At 46.1% G+C, this 21,850-nt stretch overlaps 2 protein-coding genes across 7 annotated transcripts in view; one reads left to right on the top strand and one right to left on the bottom strand.

The window, feature by feature from the left end:
* The first annotated feature begins 364 nt into the window (after positions 1-364).
* TMUB2 (transmembrane and ubiquitin like domain containing 2) lies at positions 365-6,209 on the top strand. 2 transcript variants are annotated; one of them, XM_083411036.1, is made up of 3 exons: positions 365-481; positions 2,616-3,268; positions 4,405-6,209. In XM_083411036.1, exons 2-3 carry the CDS (start codon positions 2,721-2,723, stop codon positions 4,757-4,759), a joined length of 903 nt encoding a protein of 300 aa, XP_083267162.1. In that variant the 5' UTR covers positions 365-481; positions 2,616-2,720; the 3' UTR covers positions 4,760-6,209. The 2 variants fall into 2 exon arrangements, with proteins under 2 accessions (XP_083267162.1, XP_083267163.1); XM_083411037.1 differs by having other exon boundaries at positions 463-1,168.
* Positions 6,210-7,914: 1,705 nt separating this feature from the next.
* The window catches only part of ATXN7L3 (ataxin 7 like 3), a 29,544-nt gene continuing 15,608 nt past the window's right edge, over positions 7,915-21,850 (bottom strand). For 4 of the 5 annotated variants that reach the window (XM_083409070.1, XM_083409071.1, XM_083409072.1 and 1 more), the window contains exons 5-13: positions 21,014-21,111; positions 20,190-20,212; positions 18,978-19,023; positions 17,856-17,887; positions 17,548-17,616; positions 16,090-16,133; positions 13,592-13,663; positions 11,795-11,928; positions 7,915-11,358 (exon numbers count right to left, since the gene is read on the bottom strand). In XM_083409070.1, coding sequence (XP_083265196.1) covers positions 11,207-11,358; positions 11,795-11,928; positions 13,592-13,663; positions 16,090-16,133; positions 17,548-17,616; positions 17,856-17,887; positions 18,978-19,023; positions 20,190-20,212; positions 21,014-21,111 — 670 coding nt within the window. In that variant the 3' untranslated portion in view covers positions 7,915-11,206. The remainder of the gene's footprint in view (positions 11,359-11,794; positions 11,929-13,591; positions 13,664-16,089; positions 16,134-17,547; positions 17,617-17,855; positions 17,888-18,977; positions 19,024-20,189; positions 20,213-21,013; positions 21,112-21,850) is intronic. The other variant, XM_083409074.1, reaches the window with a different exon arrangement.

Below are 21,850 nucleotides of genomic sequence, written 5' to 3'. Positions count from 1 at the left end.
TCCTCTATTATCCTCTTACGCGTGGAGGCTGGGCAGGGAAGCTGGTGGACTGCGCCCAGCAAAGAGTGACCTGAAACAGCCTTGCAGTGCGATCTCTTAACATTGCAGTTAAAAACCCCGATTTCTCCGATTTCCCCCCTTGGGTGGAAAGATGTGGGGGTGGGCAGGATAAAAACTACGCGGACATGCGCATATATATCAAATTATATGGTGCTGTTTGTTCTGTTCACTGGAAAACGAAAGGCATCCCCTCTCACGCTTTTGGCGAAAAACAACATCTCATAGCTAGATAGTACAGTATATAAAACGATAAATGTACCCCTTGGACGCGAAATATACACGTCACCCATTCCCTTCCACAGCCGCTGCTATAGCAACCGCGGCCTTCCATCCTGGCAACCCCGCGCGCCTCGAAGTGACGTGAGCAGCGGGCGTTAGTGACGTAACCGTTTCCTCTGGGGAAGAAAGGGCTCTCGGGCAGGTGAGTGACAGGTTCCCGGCGGGCCCCCAGCTTGACGCTCCGGGGCCGAGACCCCTGTGAAGCGGGTCCTTCCGCTTCTCCCCCCCGGGAAGTCCCTCGGCGCCTCCCGGTTGCGAGCGCTGCCCGCTCCCCGCTCTGCTGCTGCTGCTGCCCTTTCGGCCGGACCGCCTTCCCCTCGGCGCCTCTCCGCCCTTGCCTGCGCTTTCCTGCCCGCGGAAATGTCGGAACTTTCCGCCCCTCTTTCGGGCAGCGTTTCCTCTGCCCCGGGACCTTTTCTTTTCGTTTTCACGCTGCTTTTTGGCCCCGCTTCCTCCTCGCCCTGCCTCCTTTCTGTCACCTCGCGCGGCCCCGAAGCTGCTTCCCTTTGCACTGGCGAGGCTTCACGTCCCTCCCCCCAAGCACCCCCCCCCCCCGCCTAGTGGGCTGTTTGTTTTGTTTTTAACTTTGGGAAGCAAAGCTCATGGAGAAGCCTAAGAGGCAGAACGGAATGGAGAAGGAAACCTTGGGGGGGGGGGGCATCGGGCAGGGGCAATGCCCATAGAAGTTAATACCCGGGAGACGAATCTTGCTGAAACTTGGGACTGGATCAAAGGTGATGGGGAAGATCAGAGCAAGGCTAAAAGACAGGAGCTGAGGACAGGCTCCTTGAAGGCTTCGTAGAAGGGAGAAGCAGGAACCCAGCAAAAGGCAGGTTGAGGCACTTGGGCAAAACATAAAAGCTCTCAGCTAGCATACACTTCCTTGGGGGCCAAGGAGGACATGGAAATCACCTGTGCTATATCGTGCAAATAGGAGGACTATATGGAGTGCTTATGTCATGCCAAGTCGTTGGTTCCTTGCTCCCTCCCTTATCAGTGGAAACTTAATGTGCCCCAGTTTTTTGTTTACTGTGGCTACTTCCCCATCAGGCCATCAAAGTCAATGGCAGGAGGCTAATTCTTGCCTGTCACATGTATTTTTCCCATCATTGGATAAGGGGGTGGTCTGGATCAATCTTAAAAATCCTAATGAGATAGAGGGGAGTATATCTCTGCCACTCCCCACCTCCCGCCCCTTTTAACATCAACTGGACAAGAGGAAATTAAATATATTTTTTTCTGGCATGGAGATAAGTAGTGGGAATTGCTTCACTTGCTTAGTTTCTGTGCATTGGGTTGCTATTATAAGGTCAGTAACAAAACCGAGACTGAGGAAAGCATACTCAGTCATAGCTGTCTCTTTTCCCCAAGTAATCTGCTTTCTTCACTGTATTGACATTTTAAGACATTATAGATCAAAAGTACTGCCTTGAATTGGGCTGAAAATCTATTGAAAACCAGTACAACCCGCACAGAGCAATGTAATGTACTTCTGTGAACTAATCTTCCCCAGGCGCTTCCATGAAGACATAGTTCTGCGTCACAAACTGGTTCTGCAAATGGAAACTTCTCTTAACCTGGAGGCAGTTTTATTTTTTAATATTGGACAGGGAGGCTAGCAGGCAAGAGGATGTGAAGGTCTTAGGTTACAATCTAGTAGGATAACGAAGGCTTCAGCCTACAAGTTTTGGCTTCTATTACAAATATTAGATCTAAATCCCACTTAGTAAGTAAGTAAGAAATAAACCTAGTCCCTATAAATATGCCCTTAAGTCATATAAATTTTGGCTGCTTGATATCTTACTCCTGATAACATGTACAAAGCTGGTAAATTAAAAAAAGATTTGTTGGAATACAAAGAAACATAGGTCTTCAGAAATCTGATGATTTGTTGGAAAGATAGTGTGCACCAGCATGAAATGTTAACTGCTCTGTTTTCTAGATCCTCTTTCTCACTAAGTATATATCGTCAATCCATCTTTGTACAGATTGTAAAGCATTTTGTACATTGTCTTGTTTATCCTTGCAACACCCTTTCATTCCCATTTTACCACTGGAGAACTGAGGCTGAGATTGCAACTTGCCCAAGGCTCCTTGAGGTCATGCCTGAGGTAGGGGCTAAATCTCACAGGACTAGGTTGAGAACTATGAATTGTGCCTCTCTGACTTTGATGCCTACTTTATGTAACATTCAGAGAAACAGGAAAACTGAAAACAGTGGGTAAAACCAGGGGTAAAAACCACTCTCTCTCTTTCTCCTTAATTAAAAACTGCAGTGAGACATGGGACTGAAATCCTAATCAGATGCCATCTGAATTTCCCTCTGCTGTCAAGGCCAGAACTGCTATCCTTGTTGCTCCCCCGTTCTCTAAAGCTAAGAGATGGAGCCCCTTGAAGTGACCATCATTGAAGGTGTGGGGGATGAAGTCACTGTTGTGGCTGGCGTCGTGGTCCTTATCATGGCCTTGGTCCTGGCCTGGCTATCCACATATGTGGCGGATGGTGGCAGCCATCTTCTGGGAACGGTTGTGGCTACTGGAGATTCAGCAGTGATCCACTTGAGCCCCATCGAACGCTACGTGGGGAACTCGGTGTCAGAACAGTCGGAGCCCCAAGGTGCTGCAGAAGGGGCTGAAGAGAAGGCAGAAGAGGGCCCTGCTTCTGATGCAGGTCCCGCAGTTGAGCAAGGAGACAGCAGCAGTAGCTCAGATGCGACCTTAGACCGTCTGTTGGACATTCAGGGCCTGTCCCAAAGGACCTTTTCTATTGCTGCTGATTCCCAAGAGAACCAGAGAGTTCCACAAGCTGTGCCTGTCATGGAGGAGAGTGAACCAAACCCAGGATTTATCAAGGTGCGCCTCAAATTCCTCAATGACACAGAGGAGGTGGCCATTGTGAAGCCAGAAGACACCATTGGCATCCTCAAGAGGTGAGTGGTGTTGAATATGAATCAAATATGCACGTCCAAAGTGTTGTGTCCACATATTAACAGTGAGTAACATGCAACCTGGTTTATTTGCAGTTGAAGCAAGTAAGTAAAATGGTTTGTCTCATATGTTGTCAACAATACTAAACAACTGAAAGCCAAAATAAATACTTGCACAAGTACATCATCTATACATGTGTTCAAACCATTGATAAGAAAAGGTTTGATAAACAGGATGCAACATCTCAAAATCTTTAGTCACTGATCATTAAAATGTGCATAAAAATACCTTTAGCTCAAGTTACAAGAAAGAAGATTCCAACTAAACATCAGGAATAGTTTTCTGACGTAAGAGCTCTCCGACAGTGGAACGGACTCCCTCGGGAGGTTGTGGATTTTCCTTCATGGCGGGGTTTTAAACAGAGATCATATCGCCATCTGTCGTGAATGCTTTAGTTCATATTCCTGCACTGCAGGGGGTTGGACTAGATGACCCTTAGGGTCCCTTCCATCTCTACAGTTCTATGATTCTACTGTAATATGGATGACACAATACAATGAGAAAGAATAATGTAGAGGATCATGCAGGTAAATGCTGTCTTGGATACTTATGGCTGACATTTTTTTGTATACTTTATTCAGTATTGTGAAATAAGTTTTAGTTTTGCACATAAAGAAGTTCTGTCCAAAGGAGACTAGTGGAGGGTGGTTCTGGCATACTGATTATAAGGAACCAATGCATTATATGCAGCTGTGAGCAGCGCTAGCAGATGAACCCTATTCACTTTGAATGGCATGAAGCATGTTGCACAGCAGTCTGCTGAGCTGAATCTTTCACCTGACCTTTAAAAAACAGCACTACGCATTTGAAGGTGGGGGTGGGAGATGAACAAAAAATGTTTCCAAAGAGTGGGAAAGCTTCAAAGAAAGCTTTGCAGGTGGGTGGGTGGGTAGGACAATGGCAAGAGTTGCGTGTAGTTTATTAGCCTACAAAGTGGTTGGGATGCCCTGCAGGTATTTTGTACTACAACTCTCCTCAGTCTCTGCCAGAACACCCATTTAAAAGCAGTCCCATCAGTATTCCCTCCCTCCCTCTCTCTTTGACCTAGATGTTCATTTCCTTGTTTTTCTCTCCAAAGCAAGTACTTCCCAGGCCGGGAGAATCAGATGAAGTTTATATACCAGGGCCAGCTTCTCCAGGACCAGGCACGGACTCTTCGCTCTCTCAATATCCTGGACAATTGCGTAATCCACTGTCATCTTTCTCAGACTGCTACCTCCGCCATGCCTGACCCAGTGGTTGCACCATCGGAAGCTGGCGGTATCACTTTGAGCATGGGCAACCTGATGATTCCCATTTTTGTGGTGATGCTGGCGGTCATCTGGTATTTCCGTATCAACTACCGGCAGTTATTCACAGCCCCGGCCACCATTTCCTTGGTTGGGGCGACTGTCTTTTTTAGTTTCCTTGTTTTCGGGATGTATGGACGATGAGCAGCCATGGGGAAGGAGGGAGTGGCCTTAGCTGCCAAATCTTGAGTGCTCTCTGTTTCATACTTCCACTCATTCATACCCTGTGAGGGACATATGAAGCTCTTATCCAGAATTCCCCGCTGATGGAGGTTAGAGCTCCACAAAACCTTTGAGTTGAAAAATTGTACTTAATTTCTACATTTTCTATCGCTACAGCATTTGGGTATCTTTGAAGAGTGATTCTAGAAGAGGGGAACGATACAAGTATAGAAGAGAGCAGGGCCACAGGTGTTTGCTCTGATCTCCCCCTACTCTCAGGATAGAATCCTTTCAGCTGTCAGAAGCATTGCCTTGCTGTCGTCCGGCTTCCAGGCCTCAAAGAGAGATTTGGCTGCCACATTCTCCTCCACAGCTACTAGGACTTGGAACTTGGTGATGATTATCGTAGAGAACCCATTTGTACTGAAGTACAGTTCCTGTCCCTTATGCTCTTAAGACTTCTGAGCCCCGCAATAGAGGAAAGGGGCTCTCCACCTAAGCATTTGCCTGTTTAGTTTGCTGCTGCTACTGCTTTGGAAAGCATGAATGGAATGATCTTTGGGCTCATGCTTCTCTCCATTTCACCGCCACTAATTACATGGTAGTTACACAGTGACGCACTGTGAACTAGTGAGACACCTGCCTTCTCCCCTCCCACCTTGCCAAGATACATGCACCTTGAACTATGTTCTGAAGACACCTGCCCACTTCTTACTGTACGGACTCCGTCGAGATGCTCACACTACCCCTGTGCTGTAGAAAAGAAGAGCCCTCTCCAAAGAGGGCCATTTGCATGTGCACACTCTGCAAGGATTATGATCCAGAATGCCATTAGTAACCAAGACGCTTGCATGGTTTGCCTCTTAACTGTCTACAGGAAGAATATTGGCAGCACTTGGGGGTTAACCAGGTTGAATTACAAGTATTGAAACCACATGTATCTCCTTGGAATTCACTGTCATTGGCAGAGAGGGCTTCAAATAGAAGACAAGCAAGCTGAATTTCCCTTGTCTTCTGTGTCAGAGGTGATGATTTGACATCGAAGACATAAAAGACCAGGACTGGTAAATGTAATCATTACACCCCTCTCCGCTAGGTTGTAGGCGACTTCTCTTTGAGCTTGCTAAAGTATTTTAAATCCCACAACTTGTCTCTTAAGTGGAGGGAGTTGGGGGAGCTAATTAAATTTCAGGCCTCATGGTTGCTAACCTAACAGTTGGAACTGAATAACCAACTTCAGATATTTCCGATGGTAATTATCAGTGCCAAGTAATTTCCCACTCCTCAGAATCAATCTCTAGTATTTGTACCACTGATCTAGCTTTTAAAATCAAGGCATTTATTAAAAGTTGTCAGAAATCATTCTTTTAAGTTAAACCTGCGCTTGACATCCACTGTGTGAAATGTATTATAAAAATCCATGCAGATTTTATGTCGTTGTGTTTTCTTCTGTGGAGTTTGTTCAAATCTGCTTTAAGATGAAGGAAAATAAGGAAGGAAAATAAAAACAGGCATCTGAGTAACTACCTGTGACAATTAAGCATTGCCTCTAAATGACTAGGCAGGGAAGCTTTTTGTAAATTGGGGGAGGTTGGACTCTTCCCCCTGCCCCCCCCCCCCCCAGTCTTTGGTGTTCTACATATGTATGCCCAGTTATTTACTTGCTTAAAAGGGCTTTTGCTGGAGCTGGGAAGTTTTCATACCCAAATTTTATATACAGTGGTGTCTCGCAAGATGAAATTAATTCGTTCTGCGAGTTTTTTCATCTTGTGAATTTTTTCGTCTTGCGAAGCACCACTGTGTATTGACTGTTTCCCATAGGAATGCATTGGCGGTTTAAAAAAAAAAGGCGCAAGACGTTTCGTCTTGTGAAGCAAGCCCATAGGGAAATCCATCTTGCGAAGCAACTCAGAAAACGAAAAACTCTTTCGTCTTGCGAGTTTTTCGTCTTCCGAGGCATTCGTCTTGCGAGGTACCACTGTACTCTTCATATATAGGCTTTTCACACCACCAAATTCAGAACAGCTTTGCTACATGATCTACACCAGGCATGTCCAACTCCCAAAAGACTGCTATCTACTCCCACTATAAAAAAATGGCAGTGATCTACCCATTGGCTTGACCAAAGTTGTTGAGCTTTTTTTTGGGGGGGGGAGAGGCTTCAGCAAAGTTGTTTTGTTTTTGGGGGACCAGGATCGACCAGGGACGCCCCACAATTGATCGATAGATTGTGATCGACCTGTTGGATGGACATCCCTGATCTACAGTCTAAAACAGGGGTGCCTAACTTGTGGTTCTCTACCTGCTTGCTTCCTATCAGTCCCAGCTAGCATGGCCAGCACTCAGAGATAATGGGAGTAATCTTGCAACACCCAACCAGAACTACTAGCCTTACAGCAAGATTGTGTGCTCTATGTAGACTCCAAATTTTGTTTCAAGAAAAGCTAAACATTCTGGGAGTTGGACAGCACTCTGAGTTAGCACATACATGCTTGCTCCTGCGATTTACTCTAGCTTTTGAGAGGGAGCAGGAGCTTTGAGGCGCACTCATCTCTTCCCCAACCCTGCAAAGCTGTTGCTCTGTAGCTTCTTGAGAGTTCACAATGTGCTTATGCCTGCCTTTTGACAATTAGATTATTTTAGACTCACACACTCACACTCAAGTCTTTCAGGTGCTGTCCAAAATTGCATTTTTGTAAATGCAAAAAGCCCTCTGGTTTCAACAGAAGATCTGATTCAACACTACTCTCAAGATGAGGATTGAGTAGGCATTGAAAGCAACAATTTAACAGAACTAAGGACAGCCATGGACTGCAAAAAGATCAAACCTATCCATTCTGAAATCAACCGTGAGTGCTCAGTGGAAGGACAGATCCTGAAGCTGAGGCTCAAATACTTTGGCCACCTCATTAGAAGAGAAGACTCTCTGGAAAAAACTGATGTTGGGTAAGATTGAGGGCACAAGCAGAAGGGCACAACAGAGGACGAGATGGTTGGACAGTGTTCTCGAAGCAACCAACATGAATTTGCCGAAACTCCAGGAGGCAGTGGAAGACTGGTGTGCTCTGGTCCATGGGGTCACGAAGAGTCGGACAAGACTAATTGACTAAACAACAAAGAACAGCCTGTGGCTCAAATACCAAGCAGAGTTGCAGTTTATTTACACAGGCATTCCGCAATCCATGGATGGGCAGAAAAAAAATACAGATTTGACAGGGTTGTTTTTTTTAAAAAAAATCTAGCTACCTACCTGTACAAGCTGAGATTACATACACAAAACAAGTTTTAAAAAATAATTCAGAGACCACAGTACAGTACTTACTCCAATGATTTCTGCACATGTTCAAAGATATCACATAGGTGCAGTTTGTACATCATCATCAACAAATTAAAAACCTCTCAACAGTCCACTCATGATAGAATACACGGGTTTGTTTTTTTTCTTCTTCAAGTGAAACAGGCCTACCTTAAAAAAATTAAAGGGTGCAAGTGCAGATACAGAGCCACATATAAAAAGACCTAGGTCTTCCCCCACCCTACCCCTCCCTCAGTTAACGTTCAAAATTCCCCAGATGCTACACTTCCTAGGTTATCTGCAACATGATCCCAAAGGGTTCAGTTGCAACCATGGAGGCTGAGCAGGGGTCTTCCCTTTCCCTCAATCTGGCCACTTTTGCGCCGCTTCAGTTTTACAGGTACATAATTTTAATGGGGTAGCAACTGGTTGCCAGGCATAGAGAAGGTAACTGATCCTGGTTTGAATAAAAGTCTACCTCTTCTTCTTCCTTCCTATTTCTCCCTGGAAAGATATGATTCGGTTCAACTAATTAAGTCAGAAGCGGGTGCAAGGCTGATCACTGCCTGCATAGCACAGGCTGTCAAGTCATGTTTTCAAAAACATTTGCTAAAGCACAACATGAAGCATTGGTTTCTAATGATGGGGGAGTGCAGACTGCCATAGAAGAAAACAGGTGACCTTTAAAATAAAAAAAAAGGTTGGTTGTGGTGCAGGATCCATCCCTTCAAGACAAAAGAACTGTACAATTCAGCTGGTAGAGCTCCAAGTCATGTTATTTACCTTTAAATAACATGGAGTTCTTGCTCCATGTGGGGCAAAAACTTGCCTCATCCTTTGAATAGTCCTTGCATACCTTGTACCTTTTGCCTAGGGAAGCAAAGTGAAGAGGAGCAAGGGGTGGGGAAAGAGAGAGAAAACTAAAAATGGCGTTAACTTGCTGAGTAGGCTACCTCTACTTCCAGACATGCTGAACATCATCAGTCACACACTCCTGTTCAGTGACTGCAGATTCAGCATTCATGCTGCAATGTAGGGAAACACAGCTGCCACAATTTGGGCCCTCACAGGCAGGAAAAGTGTGAGAAACTAAGGAGGAAGCAAGAAGACATAAGGCTCTTCGGAGACCCTCCAAACAGCTGAACATCTGAAAAGTTTTCTGTTTCGGGACTGTAGTAAGTGATTACTCAGAGAAGCCTCTCCTTACAGAACTGAGCCCATGAATTTTAGCCGTGGCAAAGGCGGACTTTCATCTGCAACCCAACTGGCTTTTTCAGCTGCTGTGAGAATGGAGGAAAAGGTTCGAAAGGCTCAGTCCTGAAAAACCAGCATCAGCAGCAGACATCGCTGTGCTGAAGCAGGCATGTGCGTAGCTGCAACAGAACAGAGTTATGGGAGGAAAATCTTAGTCTCTCCCCCCCCCCCCCAACACACACATATTTGCATTCTCTGGAATAGAGGAAAGGGAAGAAGAATACACGAGAAATTCCCTTTAAGCATGTTCAGAAGCTGGGGGTGGAAGGACCGGGCTTGCACAAAACTTATTGGGCAGCACATGCCCTTTTCTAAGTCTTGTCAAAATTCCGGAAAAGAGAGAAGCACAGAGACACAATGAAAACCAGCAACACTCCACCTTCCAGAATCAACTTTGCAATTTCAAGTTTCCATCTAGGACCACCATGATTTCTGGCGTTTTAAAAACTGCACCTGCTTACAGAAGGAATAGAATTCAGGCCAGGATTGAGGTGGAAGGGAGGTTTATGTAGATGGGGAGAGAGCGGTGGAAGTACTCACTTAAGAGTATTCAACCTCCCTCCCATCTCTTCTACTGCCCCACCCAGGCACACTTAGATTGGCTCTAATACTCCAGCAAGGTTTTGTTTAGATTTACAGACCCACACAGGCCACAGTAGGGAAGGCAGCGCTGCCCCTCCTGTGCTTGACCTTCATTAACATCTTCTGGGGGATGTTAAACAGCAGAGCCATTTTTTTTTTAATTAAAAAAAGCAACAACCAACTATTCTAAATTTACAGCCAATTTTTAGGGCTGTACGGAGATTCATACCTGCATACGGAGTATGTCTAAAGCATTGCAAATCTTATGGTATTGGCTCACCAGGGTTGGGCAAAACGTAGGTTTGTGCCCAGTATAGGAAGAGTTAGGAAGCAAACAGCTGCGCCAGCTTCCTGACATGCATCGCCGGGAGAGACTGCCCACATCATCAAAGCCATTCATCATGTTGCTTCATACACAGTCTTGGAAATGCCATTTGGCAGGGAAGCAGACACCGTTTGGCAGTAGTGACAGCAGCAACACAAGACCAAACCTCTCTTCGGCCTCCATCCCAGTTTGCTCAGGTTGTGCAGATGTCTGAGGACTGCTCTCTGCGGCAAGAGCATTATTCCTGCTTGGGGGGAGCAAGAGGGATACAGCAGCCACGGAGACAGCCTTTTGAACAACGGAGCGCCGCCGCAGCAGCTCAGAGGCAGGTTCATGATCTGGTGCCCCCTTCGCACGATGGAAAGGAGGCTCCGTTTTGGAGCAGAGGCTCTCGAGAAGGGAGGGCAGGCACTGAAGCGCAACAGACATTCTCCATTTCCCCCCAGAGACCCTTTAATTCTCTTGCAAACCAGGCCCAAAAGGCTGCAGGCCGACCCCACCCCACCCCGCCCAGTCAGTCTCCAGGGTTGCGAAGTGATACAATGCCACCGTATATATAGTCATGATTGAACATCCACTAACATCACAATAAATAGACGTGTTGAAACGGGGACGGGGGTGGGGTGGGGGAGGAAAGAGAACAGCGACTCCCTGGCTGACGGAGTCACTCATCTTCAAGGCCCCGCCTCAAAACACCCCCCCCCCCCCCGCTTTTCCCCGGAAGAGGTGGGTGCCCACTGCACCAAAAGCAGTCCGGTCCTTTCGTTCTCACATCCAGTGGACACAAAGGGCTGTGCAATGTGTGCTGGAGGCTTGGGAGGAAAAGGGAGACATGCAGCCAACTCTCTTCACAGTTCATAAAAAGGTGTGCCTGAGAGGAGACAGTCCTGCTCCTTTCCCGCGAACTTGGTCGGACGGGGTTCCGGGGCATCTCCCCACCTCCCTGTTTTCTTTATCCTCGTCCCAGCATTATTCAATTGATGTCGTCGTAAAGGCTGGGGGTGGGAGGTGCAAGCTGCTTCGGCTTCAGTTTCTTCTTGCTGGAGCTCATTCCTGGAGCACCTCCTACCAGGCTCATGTGCGGTTTCTTCTTTTTGGTTTTCCGGGACTCTGAGTTGTTTGTACCTGAGGTGGAGAAGAAGGCAAGTGCCCGTTAAGCCTCTGGTATGTTTCATAGACACTTTCCTCTGTTGACAACACTTTGTACAGTGGTACCTCGGGTTACATACGTTTCAGGTTACATATGCTTCAGGTTACAGACTCCGCTAACCCGGAAGAAGTACCTTGGGTTAAGAACTTTGCCCCAGGATGAGAACAAAAATCATGTGGCAGCACGGGAGGCCCCATTTGTGAAAGCACGTCTCAGGTTAAGAACGGTTTCAGGTTAAGAACGGACCTCCGGAACGAATTAAGTTCGTAACCCGATATACCACTGTAAAAGGTTCTTGGGGAAGATTGTTTTAGAAAAGGCACAAAGAACATGCCATCCCAGCACTAATGGCAGCCCAGTCCATCACCAACTTATGCCGTGCTCTAACTGGGCACCCCGTCCGATTCTTACTTGCTTTCGATGAAGCCGAGTCAGAAGGCGAGATATCTGAAGATCCGTCCCACTGCAGTCTATTCATGAGGGCTTGACTTTCCGCCACGTCAAAACTGTCGTTCTCCACACTTCCTTCTGCCTCGGGAAGTGAGCTAGGAAAAGGGGCAGATGTATGAGAAGGGTTGAAGGAGCAAGGTGACTCGCCCTCCAGCAGCTGCTGCTGCTGCAGCTTCTCAGCTGAGGTTTTAAAGCCACGTGGAGAGTAAAAAGGAAACAAGGCAGCGTCACAAAGCAAAACACTCCACTCCTCCTCCTTGCCTTCACATCCAATCTGACTGCCTTCTCCAGAGAAAGGATTCTGCAAAACCTTTGCAAAACGTTCACTTTGCAGATGAGATAACTCCCAACGTTAGCATTCCAGGCCCCCTAATTATTGGCTGCAGACAGAAGTACTGCATCATTATGGGTGTGACTTCAAGGAGATAGCTATCTTAGATGGCTTTCCTTTTTTTTTTAAGGATTAGAATGAGTTCATGGCTAATGGATCTTATAGATGGCTTTTAACCCTTATAGCCAAATGGAACCTCCATGTGTAAGAGCAGTATATTTTCTGAATACCAGGTACTATGGGAGTGAATTTTTTTGTCCCCAGGGTCACCTGACTGGTCACACCTGGAAACAGACTAGACCAGGCATGGGGAAGCTGTGGACCTCCAGATGTTGTTGGACCACCATTTTCACTGTCCCTGACCACAGTCCACGCTCACTGAGACTGATAGGAGGTAGGAATCTAGTGATATCTAGAGGACCCTAAAGGTTCCCAATCCTTGAACTAGACCAAAATCTTCTGATTTACACTTCAAGACTCTTAACAAAGTTGTCATACCAAGATTAGGACTGACACAGGGCTCGTCCCCATCAGGTCCAACTTTTACAGGTAAAATGGAAATTTTTAAATTTGCAATAATGATCGTGGACTGGAGGGTCCCTAGTTATTAACTGATACAGAGTAACGGGGATGTGATCTAATGTTGTGCAGTGCATTAAAACAAAATTGTCTAGCTGACTGAGAAAGCAAGTTGTAATATGTGTGGGCAGCGTGGGGTGGAATCACAGAAGCTTGAGTGGCTAGAGGCTGAGGATGACTTGCTGATGGTAAGGCTTCAGGGCAACTTCTTGGCTTTCCACTCATGTGCAAACAGAAGGGAAGTTACGCCAGAGAGGAAGAGAGAGAGAGAGAGAGAGAGAGAGAGAGAGAGAGAGAGAGAGAGAGAGCATGCATGCATGCAAGGGTCATTCAGGTGAGTAATGTATGCAGAATTTGGGTGCTCTCAATGCATGCTGCGTATTGAAGCACAGTAGCCAATGAAGGAGGAGACATGTTTGCGAGAGCTGCTGCTGGATCAGGTTAGCTTCCATCCAGGCAGCAAATTCCAGGCATGACAAAATGAATTCTGCGGTTTCAAAGGAACACAAAACGCTGCACTGAGTGTGGGTTTACTAAGAAAGGAGACAAAAAACACCTGCAAGCTTCGCAGCTGCAAAACTACGACCGAAAGAGAGCAGGATAGCCAAGGAAGGTTTCTCCCAGTCCTGCCGCCTCTCCTTGACCACCTATGCAGAATTATGCTAATCAGCTACAGAAAGATGCTCAATTTATGTCCATTGAAGAATTCAGCTTTTCTTTAAAAAGCAAGCACAGTCCTTCTCCAGAGTCCTTCCAGTTGAACTTAAGTGTTAATCACATGACACTTTTTTGGGAGGGGGGGGGTTCCCTATACCACACCTGCCCTGCCTCCATCCCATCACACTTACGCAGAGGGTCCCAGGAGGTAGACTCTGACTGACCTCCGCTGTTCATCCGTGTGTTGGGGGCAGCGCAAAGACCTGCAGGAAAAGGGGGAAAGTCAGGGATGAGGCACAAGCTGAGAAACACAGGTTTTCCTGTTCCTAAACGGATTGCTATTCATTCCAGAAATGGATAAAGCACAGTGACTGCCTTGGAATCTTTTCCCTTTGTTCCTGCGGTATTTCGCTTCCAAAACTGTTTCTGTGGGTCTTTGGACTGCCGTAAAGAATGTTTGCACTATTCCGGAAATGGAGTAACTAAGCCAGCCATATGAAGGGCTCATTTGGGTGCTGAAACACACAACCAGGAGCATCCCTTAAAAAAAGATAGGCCCCTTGGTCCAGTAATAAACCCAGAACTGTGTATTTTGAACATTTCAAATTTGGGAAGTGGGCACTGATTTCAGTGACTTTCTGGACCTCAGCTGTATTTCATTAAAAGCAAGTTGGTAGCTCTCACGGCTGCAAAACAAGAGGCTTGCAAGTGTGGGGCAATCTCAGTTGAAGCCTCAGAAGCCAGAGTGAGGATGCTGACCAGGATTTCTACTCATAAAGACATGGGGCTTCCACAACCTCTCCATGGCTGTGTGACGGAAGTGGAGAATCTGTGGCCTCTCAGATGTTTTTTCTTCTATAAACCCTGACCACTGGTCATGTTGATTGGGGCTGATGGGAGCTGGAGTCCAGTGTCTGGAGGATAATAGGTTTCCCACCAGTGTTATGCAAAAATAAAAAAATTTAAAAAATAAAGAAAAAGCCACAGAGCTTAATTTCATAATTTATACAAGCTGCCCAATTTTTATCACAGAATTTGAATGGACTTTTTAAATATAAAAAGCATGGGGTGCACACAATCCTGGATACTCTACACTGAGCACAGAAAGCTACACATGCGGACCATGTCAACTGCCTGTCAACTGCATAGGTCTGTGGATCTGTACACTCCTGTATGATATTCAGATTTTCCTCTCTTCTCCGATAAGGTTTTAGCCGTAGTATACAACTATGTCTTACTCCAACATTTGCCAACCCATTAGTGTTCAGGCTGACAAGAGAAGCGAAGGCAAAACTTTCATGGTAGAAGGAGGTTGGAAACACAAACTGGTGGACAACTCCCAGTCTCTTCACCAGGGTTAAGGTATCAGAAGCAGCACACCAGCACTGGGCTTAAATGGATACCATTGAGCCCAATTAACCACCAACTGGGAGCATAAACGGCAGACCAGCAAGCGCTACAGTGGGCACTTGGCAACTGAACACATGGCACCCATTGCCATCTGGGGAGGAAGTTATCCATCACCCCGACAGGCAGTCAAGCCCAATGCCAACATCCTTCCATAGCCAGTCATAATTCTGGGGAAACTGGGTGGTGGTGGTAACACTGGGCTTAATTTGCTGGTTACAGGAATCATACAGTGAGATTTTCAGCAGTTCCTGCACAGCTCCCAGTGGTCTGACTCTGTCCTATGACAACGACTAAGGCAGGTTTGTAAGCAACTGTTTGCTGGGCCATGTGTGGTGACTAATAATAATAATCATAATAATTTTATTATTTATGCCCCACCCATCTGGCTGGGTTTCCCTAGCCACTGTGGGTGGCACCCAACAGAATATTATTATTAAAAATAATAAAGCGATAAAACATCAAACATTAAAACTTCCCTAAACAGGGCTGCCTTCAGATGTCTTCTAAAATTCAGATAATTGTTTATTTCCTTGACATCTGATGGGAGGGCCTTCCACAGGGCAGACGCCACTCCCGAGAAGGCCCTCTGTCTGGTTCCCTGTAACCTCACTTCTCGCAGTGAGGGAACCACCATAAGGCCCTCAGAGCTGGAACTCAGTGTCCAGGTTGAACGATGTGGGTGGAGACGCTCCTTCAGGTATACTGGCCCGAGGCCGTTAAGGGCTTTAAAGGTCAGCAGCAACACTTCAAATTGTGCTCAGAAATGTACTGGGAGCCAATGTAGGTCTTTCAGGACCGGTGTTATATGGTCTCAGCGGCCAATCCCAGTCTCTTCCAAGCAAGCTGGCAAAGAAACTTCCGCAAACTCATTAAGAGCTAGTTGCCTTTTAAGCTACTGATAAATGACCAGCAGGCAGTGCGTTGGGACAGGCAAACCAGAAGCAGCAAGTTGCAAGGGTAGATTGAAGAGTCGGGAAGGTTCCCACTTCCACCTTCGGCCTGTGCAGGCAGCTAATCCAACGTGAAATACACCCCCCCCCCCGGCTTTCAGGACATGTTTTGGCCCCGAGCGTAAATTCTGAGTCAACGGCAGCGAACGGATCATGGTGTGGGTGTTCTTTCAGATCCATCGCAGTTAACCTGGACTTCCACCCAGCCACCCCAAGCAGGCAGTCGTGAATACCTCCCACTCTCCTTGTGACCTGGGAACGGTTGCACCGGCAGAGGAACGGAAAGAGGTTATGGGGCTCAAGAAAGTAGAAGGAAGGGCTGCTCTCACCGTGTACACATCTTCTTGGTGTGCTCAGATATCACCCCACATTGCTACGGAGAAGGAAATATACGGCGTCAACAAATGAAAAGCATGCAGCAGCGAACAAATCAAAGTCCACCAAGTATGACAGAAGTGGGCTGGCCCCTTTCAGCCAAGCATGATATCACTAATGCTCTAACTGTGTGGTATAATAGAACTGGGGAATAGGGATTTTATTAGCTCTTCCCTGCAAACCAAACGTGCCCACCTCTCAGAGGAGGCCACCTGTTTCATCTCTGCTTATGTTGTCACTCTGGCCTTTCCAAATCAAGGTGGCCCTCAAAACAGTGTCTCACGCATATGTATTGGGGGGTGGGAAGGGAGCTCTGATGGAAGGTGATTCTTACTTTTACACATTCTGAAAAGTATACGGGGGGAGGGGGTTGTAAGAACAATTTTTGCCACCAGAGATTGAGGAGCAGCACCCTAAATGAAAGTAGAGATCTCAGAAATGCCATGAGGATTGCCGGGATAAAGACAAAAGTGACAGTGGCTCCAAGCGGGGCTGAGGGAGGATGGAAAGTTATTGGGAATGTGGAGACGGGTGAGCCAATATGGCCTACCTGGAAGCAAGGGAACTCTCATGAGGCGGCCCTGTGAGGTATGGAAGGGGCAGAGCCGGGTCTTAAGGAAGCTATGAACAACCCTACTTGGGAGTTGGAGAAGACAGACGTGGAGGAACATTCCCACTCAGAGTAGGGGGAAAGGTAAGAGAGTAAAGCCATGATCCCTGGCAAGCTCGATACCATTCCATGGGGTAAAAACAAGGAAACCTGAGAGGACCCACACCAAGGCCCCCAGGCAGCAGCTCACAGAGTGCATCAATATATATTCCTGCGCACACAGCTTTCTTTCACACCTGCGTCAGCCACTGTCATCTCCACGTTGCTAGTCAAGGCCTTTCCGGCAACCTTCACAGACTTTTAAGAGTTGGAAGGGACCCTGAGGATCATCTAGTTCAACCCCCTGCAATGCAGGAATATGCACTGTCCCATACAGGGCCTGAACCTGCAACCTGCTTATCAGCCCTGTGCTCTAAACCAACTGAGCTATCCAGGCTGACCTTGTGCTTCAAAACCTAACCCCACAGAGCCTTGCCTGTGTCGCCACCTCCTCTGCTGTTCCCTGTTCCGTGCACCCCAACAAACAAGTGAGCTGGGGCTAAATAAATATTAAAGGTAGTATTTTGTTGCAAATAGCTAATCTATCCACCGAACACACCGTGGGACTTAGCTAAGAGATGTTACGAGCCCTCCGGCTATCACTGACTTGGATGCTCACAAAAGAGGTTCTGGTAGGAAGCCATAGTAAGCAGGTCATTTTATTGCAGTCAACGACCAATTGCAAAGAAGTCATAGTTAACAGGCAACCCTTGCAGCTGATGGTGCACGAGAGCAAGAGGCAGAAGGAAACTCTGGTACTCACCGTAGTGAGCAAAGTACGGAGCTCCTCAGGGCCCAGCGTTTCATAGTTGATTCCAGCAGAGTTGTTATACTATTGGAACAGAATACACACAGGCCAAGGCACTTTAGAGGTTACACAAATAAGAGCGATTGCTTTTGGGGCCCAATTCTCCAAGGGCATTCTCTATTCACAGTGGCTCCCATACTGCGGCCCTTGAAAGTCCACTCAGACCCCAGTGGACAGCTACGCAGAACAGCTCTATGGTCTTCCTGAAGTCCTCTGAAGCAGGACACAAGAAGTTGAGAGCTACAGAGACAAGCTAAACTCACCTTAAATGGGTCCGAGTTACCACTCAGTTCCCCTAGGGAAGGGGGGAAAGAAAAATAAGAAAAGAGGATGCATATTAATAGTGAAATGCACCTTAGGAAATGCACAAAACAAGAACTTGAGTTGCAAAACCATGAATTTCATTTGTATATTTCAGGCACGTCCAACTCTCAAGAGACTGCAATCTACTCGCACTATAAAAAAACAACCCATTGGATTGACCAAACTTGTTGAGCTTTTTTGGGGGAGACTTCAGCAAAGCTGTTGACTGGTTGGACATGCCTGGTATATTTTATCTTTGTATAGTAACACACACACACACAAGCACAACCTAATATGCATCCAGCGCAGGTAAAAAGCTCACTTTGTTCCAAGGGTGCAGAAACTATCAACTGCCAGGTGTTGCTGGTCTACAATTCTCAACATAACTGACCATTGGCCATGCGAGCTGTGGCTGGTGGGTGTCAGAGTACAGTGACATCTTGAAGGCCATAAAGTTCCCCCCTCCCCATTTCACTCTCCCGGCAGCACTGAGGGCTTATTAGGAAGGAATGCAGGGGCAAGTTGAGTTGAGGGATAGGCTGAGTGTCATAGGATCATACAGTTGGAAGGGACTGCAAAGGTCACCCAGTCCAACTCCCTGCAACACAGGAATATTTCACCCAATGTGAGGCTCAAACTCACGACTCTAAGATTAGGAGTCTCATGTTCTACCAACTGAGCTATCATGCATCTCCGAGCATGTTCCCCATTCTGCATTGTGGTTTCAGAGCTGTCCTGCATAACGCCTGTTCCCAAGTATTTTTTGCAACACCCTCTTTCCATTGGCTCCATCTGCATCTGGTCTAAAGAACTGCTACACACACAATCATCATCCCAGATAGCCATTAGGCCCCATTTAAAGCTTCCAAATTTTGTGTGTGTGTGTGTTTTAAAAAAGCTCTCCCTACCCGTCAGACCAATTTAAAGGCTATCCGTACTACGCCTTTCCCTGTCAACCCCAATCTACTTGGATGCCAGATTTTAATTAACACAGAGAAGTATGCTTAAGGAGCCCAGGAAATGCTGCTATGGTGTGTAAGGAGGGAATGAGCGAAGAGAACCAACACACATAATGCACTCACCATTTTTATGTTTCAGGGACTTGGATCGTCGGGGCGAGTTGGGATTCTGAAACAAAAGAGGAAGAGCAGCAAAGGGTCATTTTTTAAATAAAAAAAAACCTTACTGCTAACTTTGAAAAATGTCATCAGAGGGGACTATGGAACTTTGCTTCAATATACGATTACGGCTCCGAGACTTTTATATGTAGAAAGATGGAAGGACCCATTGTTACCAGCAACAGAAGAATGGCTGTTAAAACTAACGGACTTAGTGGAGATGGTAAAACAGACATGTTTAATCAGGGAAAAGTCGTTGCTAACATTTGTTAAAAGATTGGAAAACTCCCGTAGGCTTTTGGAGTGAAAAAGAACAAGAAATAATGACATTTGGATTAGATGATTGAAGATAATATTTGTTTATGGAAAGTGGCTTTGCTGGGTATTATATTGGAGTGGGTGAAGTGAATTTTGTTTATATATAGCCGAGATGAAAAATCAGAAGTCCCTTACCTTCCTAATTTTATTTCTCTCTCTCTCTCTCTTTTAACCTCTTTTCCATTTCTATTTCTTTATTCTTTCTCTCTCCCCCCCCCCCCTTCTCTTTATGTTTATACTGTATTTAAAGGCTTGCTTTGGACAAAAAAAAAAAAAAGAGGGGGAAATATGTTTGATATTAAATTATGTATTTTTCTCTATAAACCCTAATAAAATTTATTTTTTTAAAAAAAGGAAAAGAAAAGTTACATCAGAGGAAGGCAGTGGTCAAATGGCCAAAGTTATCAAGCCCCAAAAGCCGAGCACTCCTTGCCATAACCAACAGAGCAGGTGCGCTGTCTAGCAGTAAAAAATTAAAAAGAAGCATCCAGGTACACAGAAGTATATTTACAGGATCTTTGTGCAACAGAGTTGGGGACCAGAATCACTCAACAAGCTGCTGGAGGGGATCCTCCTGAGAAGCTGCCAATCAGAACAAGTGTGAGTAAAATCTACCACCAGGCCATTCCAAAGGATGCAGCCCTCTCCATCAACAGCCTCCCCCAACCCTCCCAAGATTCGGCAAGCAATATATAGATTAAGATCGAGAAAGTTGAGGGAAACCAGCAGGTCTGTTCATATGCATAAGGGATGTGTGTCTTTCAAGTTTTCTCCTGTACTGACCACTCTTTGCAAAAAAAAAAGTTAGAAAAGGTACATCTCATTTAACTGCGCCAGTATGCATAAGGATGGTCTTACCTTATCTGATTTTCTCTTTTTTGCTAGGAAGGAAAAGAGACAAGACTATTTTAACAAAACACCCCAAGAACAAAGCACAGTCTCTGTTAGCTCAAGGGCCAGTTCTGACAAATGCTTTCCGCAAAACCTTCCAGCGTTTCCCAAACTTGGGTCTCCATCTGTTTCTGGAATATAATTCCCGTCATAACTGACCACCAGTCCTGCTAGCTAGAGATGATGTGCGTTGTAGTCCAAAAGCAGCTGGAGACCTCAAGTTTGGGAAACACTGTAGACAGAATGCTGCACAATGATATTCTAAGTCAAATGATGATGTTCCTCAACATGATAAAGCCTTGGCCTACCAATCTGGAAAAAAAAAGAACAAACCCAGTTCTGTCTAGTGTTTCCAGGCTATTTCCCCCATTCTCTGCTTTCTTTATAAAGCCAAACACCTGATGCAAATGGACAACTTTTGAACTGGGCTACATGCTCCCACAGGCCAGAGATGCCTATGGGGAACCTGTGGCCATCCAGATGTTGCTAGACTTCAACTCCCATCAGCCCTAACATGGTCCATTGTCATGGATAGCAGGAGTAGTGGTTCAGCAACATCTGCATCTGTTAGACCGGTCCCTCCTCTAAAGCCTTAGCTGCCCACCTAAAGGAATTTCTTTTGTTCCATCTGTAAATCATTCCCGTTTTCGTCTAGTTACGGCTTGGTTTATCCATATTATTTGAACACCCTTTCCTTTGAGGTTTTATTGTTGTAAGCCATTAAACAGTACAGAATATGCTATTTATAAACAGAATAAATAATATGCCGCCAAACCCCTTCCTTGTCTTACCTTTCTTCTCGGATCCGTATGACCAGTCATTATCATTTATATCGTCGTTGTCTTCTTGGTCACTCTCGGATTTGTTCATGTTGTTACTGCTTGCTATCCTATAGCAAAAGGAACAGGAAGAGGAAAAAAGAAAGTGAGCTAGACAGCTTTGCGGTGGGAGGAGGAAAAGTCTGAGCAGCAGTTTTGAATGGCAAAGATGACACTTAATGGTGATTAACTTCCCCTGAAAGTTACATGGCCACGTCTGAAGGCCAACTCGTTAACTAACAGGAATGCCTGTGTTCCCACCACTGTCTTCCTCTGCAAAGCGCAGGCACAAGGCTGTAGTCCATGACACATTCCCAGATCCCACAAAGAGGTGAAGCCCCCAAGCAAGGCTGGCAAATATCTACATGAACTGAGCACGTGGCCCCAGAAACTGCTCCCACACCCATGCCAACATGGCAAGGGGGTTCTTGCCGAAAAAGGGAATTTTAATTACAGTGTAATGGAGCAAGCAGAGTCAAGGAAGGCCAAAGACACACTTTCTTCTGATTTGTCACCAGCGGCAGGTTCTTAAATATGCCATTGCAATTATAACACTTTTTGAGTGTTTATAGCAATTCACACAAAACCCCTCAGTACTCCCTTTCAATATCCCTCTGAATTCTGTGTAATGATCCCCATATGGAAGACCGGGGATGGGGAGAAGAAGAAAAGAAGGGTCAGGACAGAAAACAGCAGCTTTACCAAGGCCATTTGGACTTGGGAAGGTCAGGGGCAGAGGCAAGATTCGAACCCGCTCTTAGCTACGACTCCAGACCAGACCAGGCATTTGCTAGCGTTGATCTGGGCTGT

The sequence above is a fragment of the Podarcis tiliguerta genome, assembly GCF_965153285.1.
Source record: "Podarcis tiliguerta genome assembly, chromosome: 13".
NCBI classification, from domain to species: Eukaryota; Metazoa; Chordata; class Lepidosauria; order Squamata; family Lacertidae; genus Podarcis; species Podarcis tiliguerta.
The sequence above is the reverse complement of the archived record's forward strand: the minus strand, read 5'-3'. Positions and strand labels throughout refer to the sequence as shown.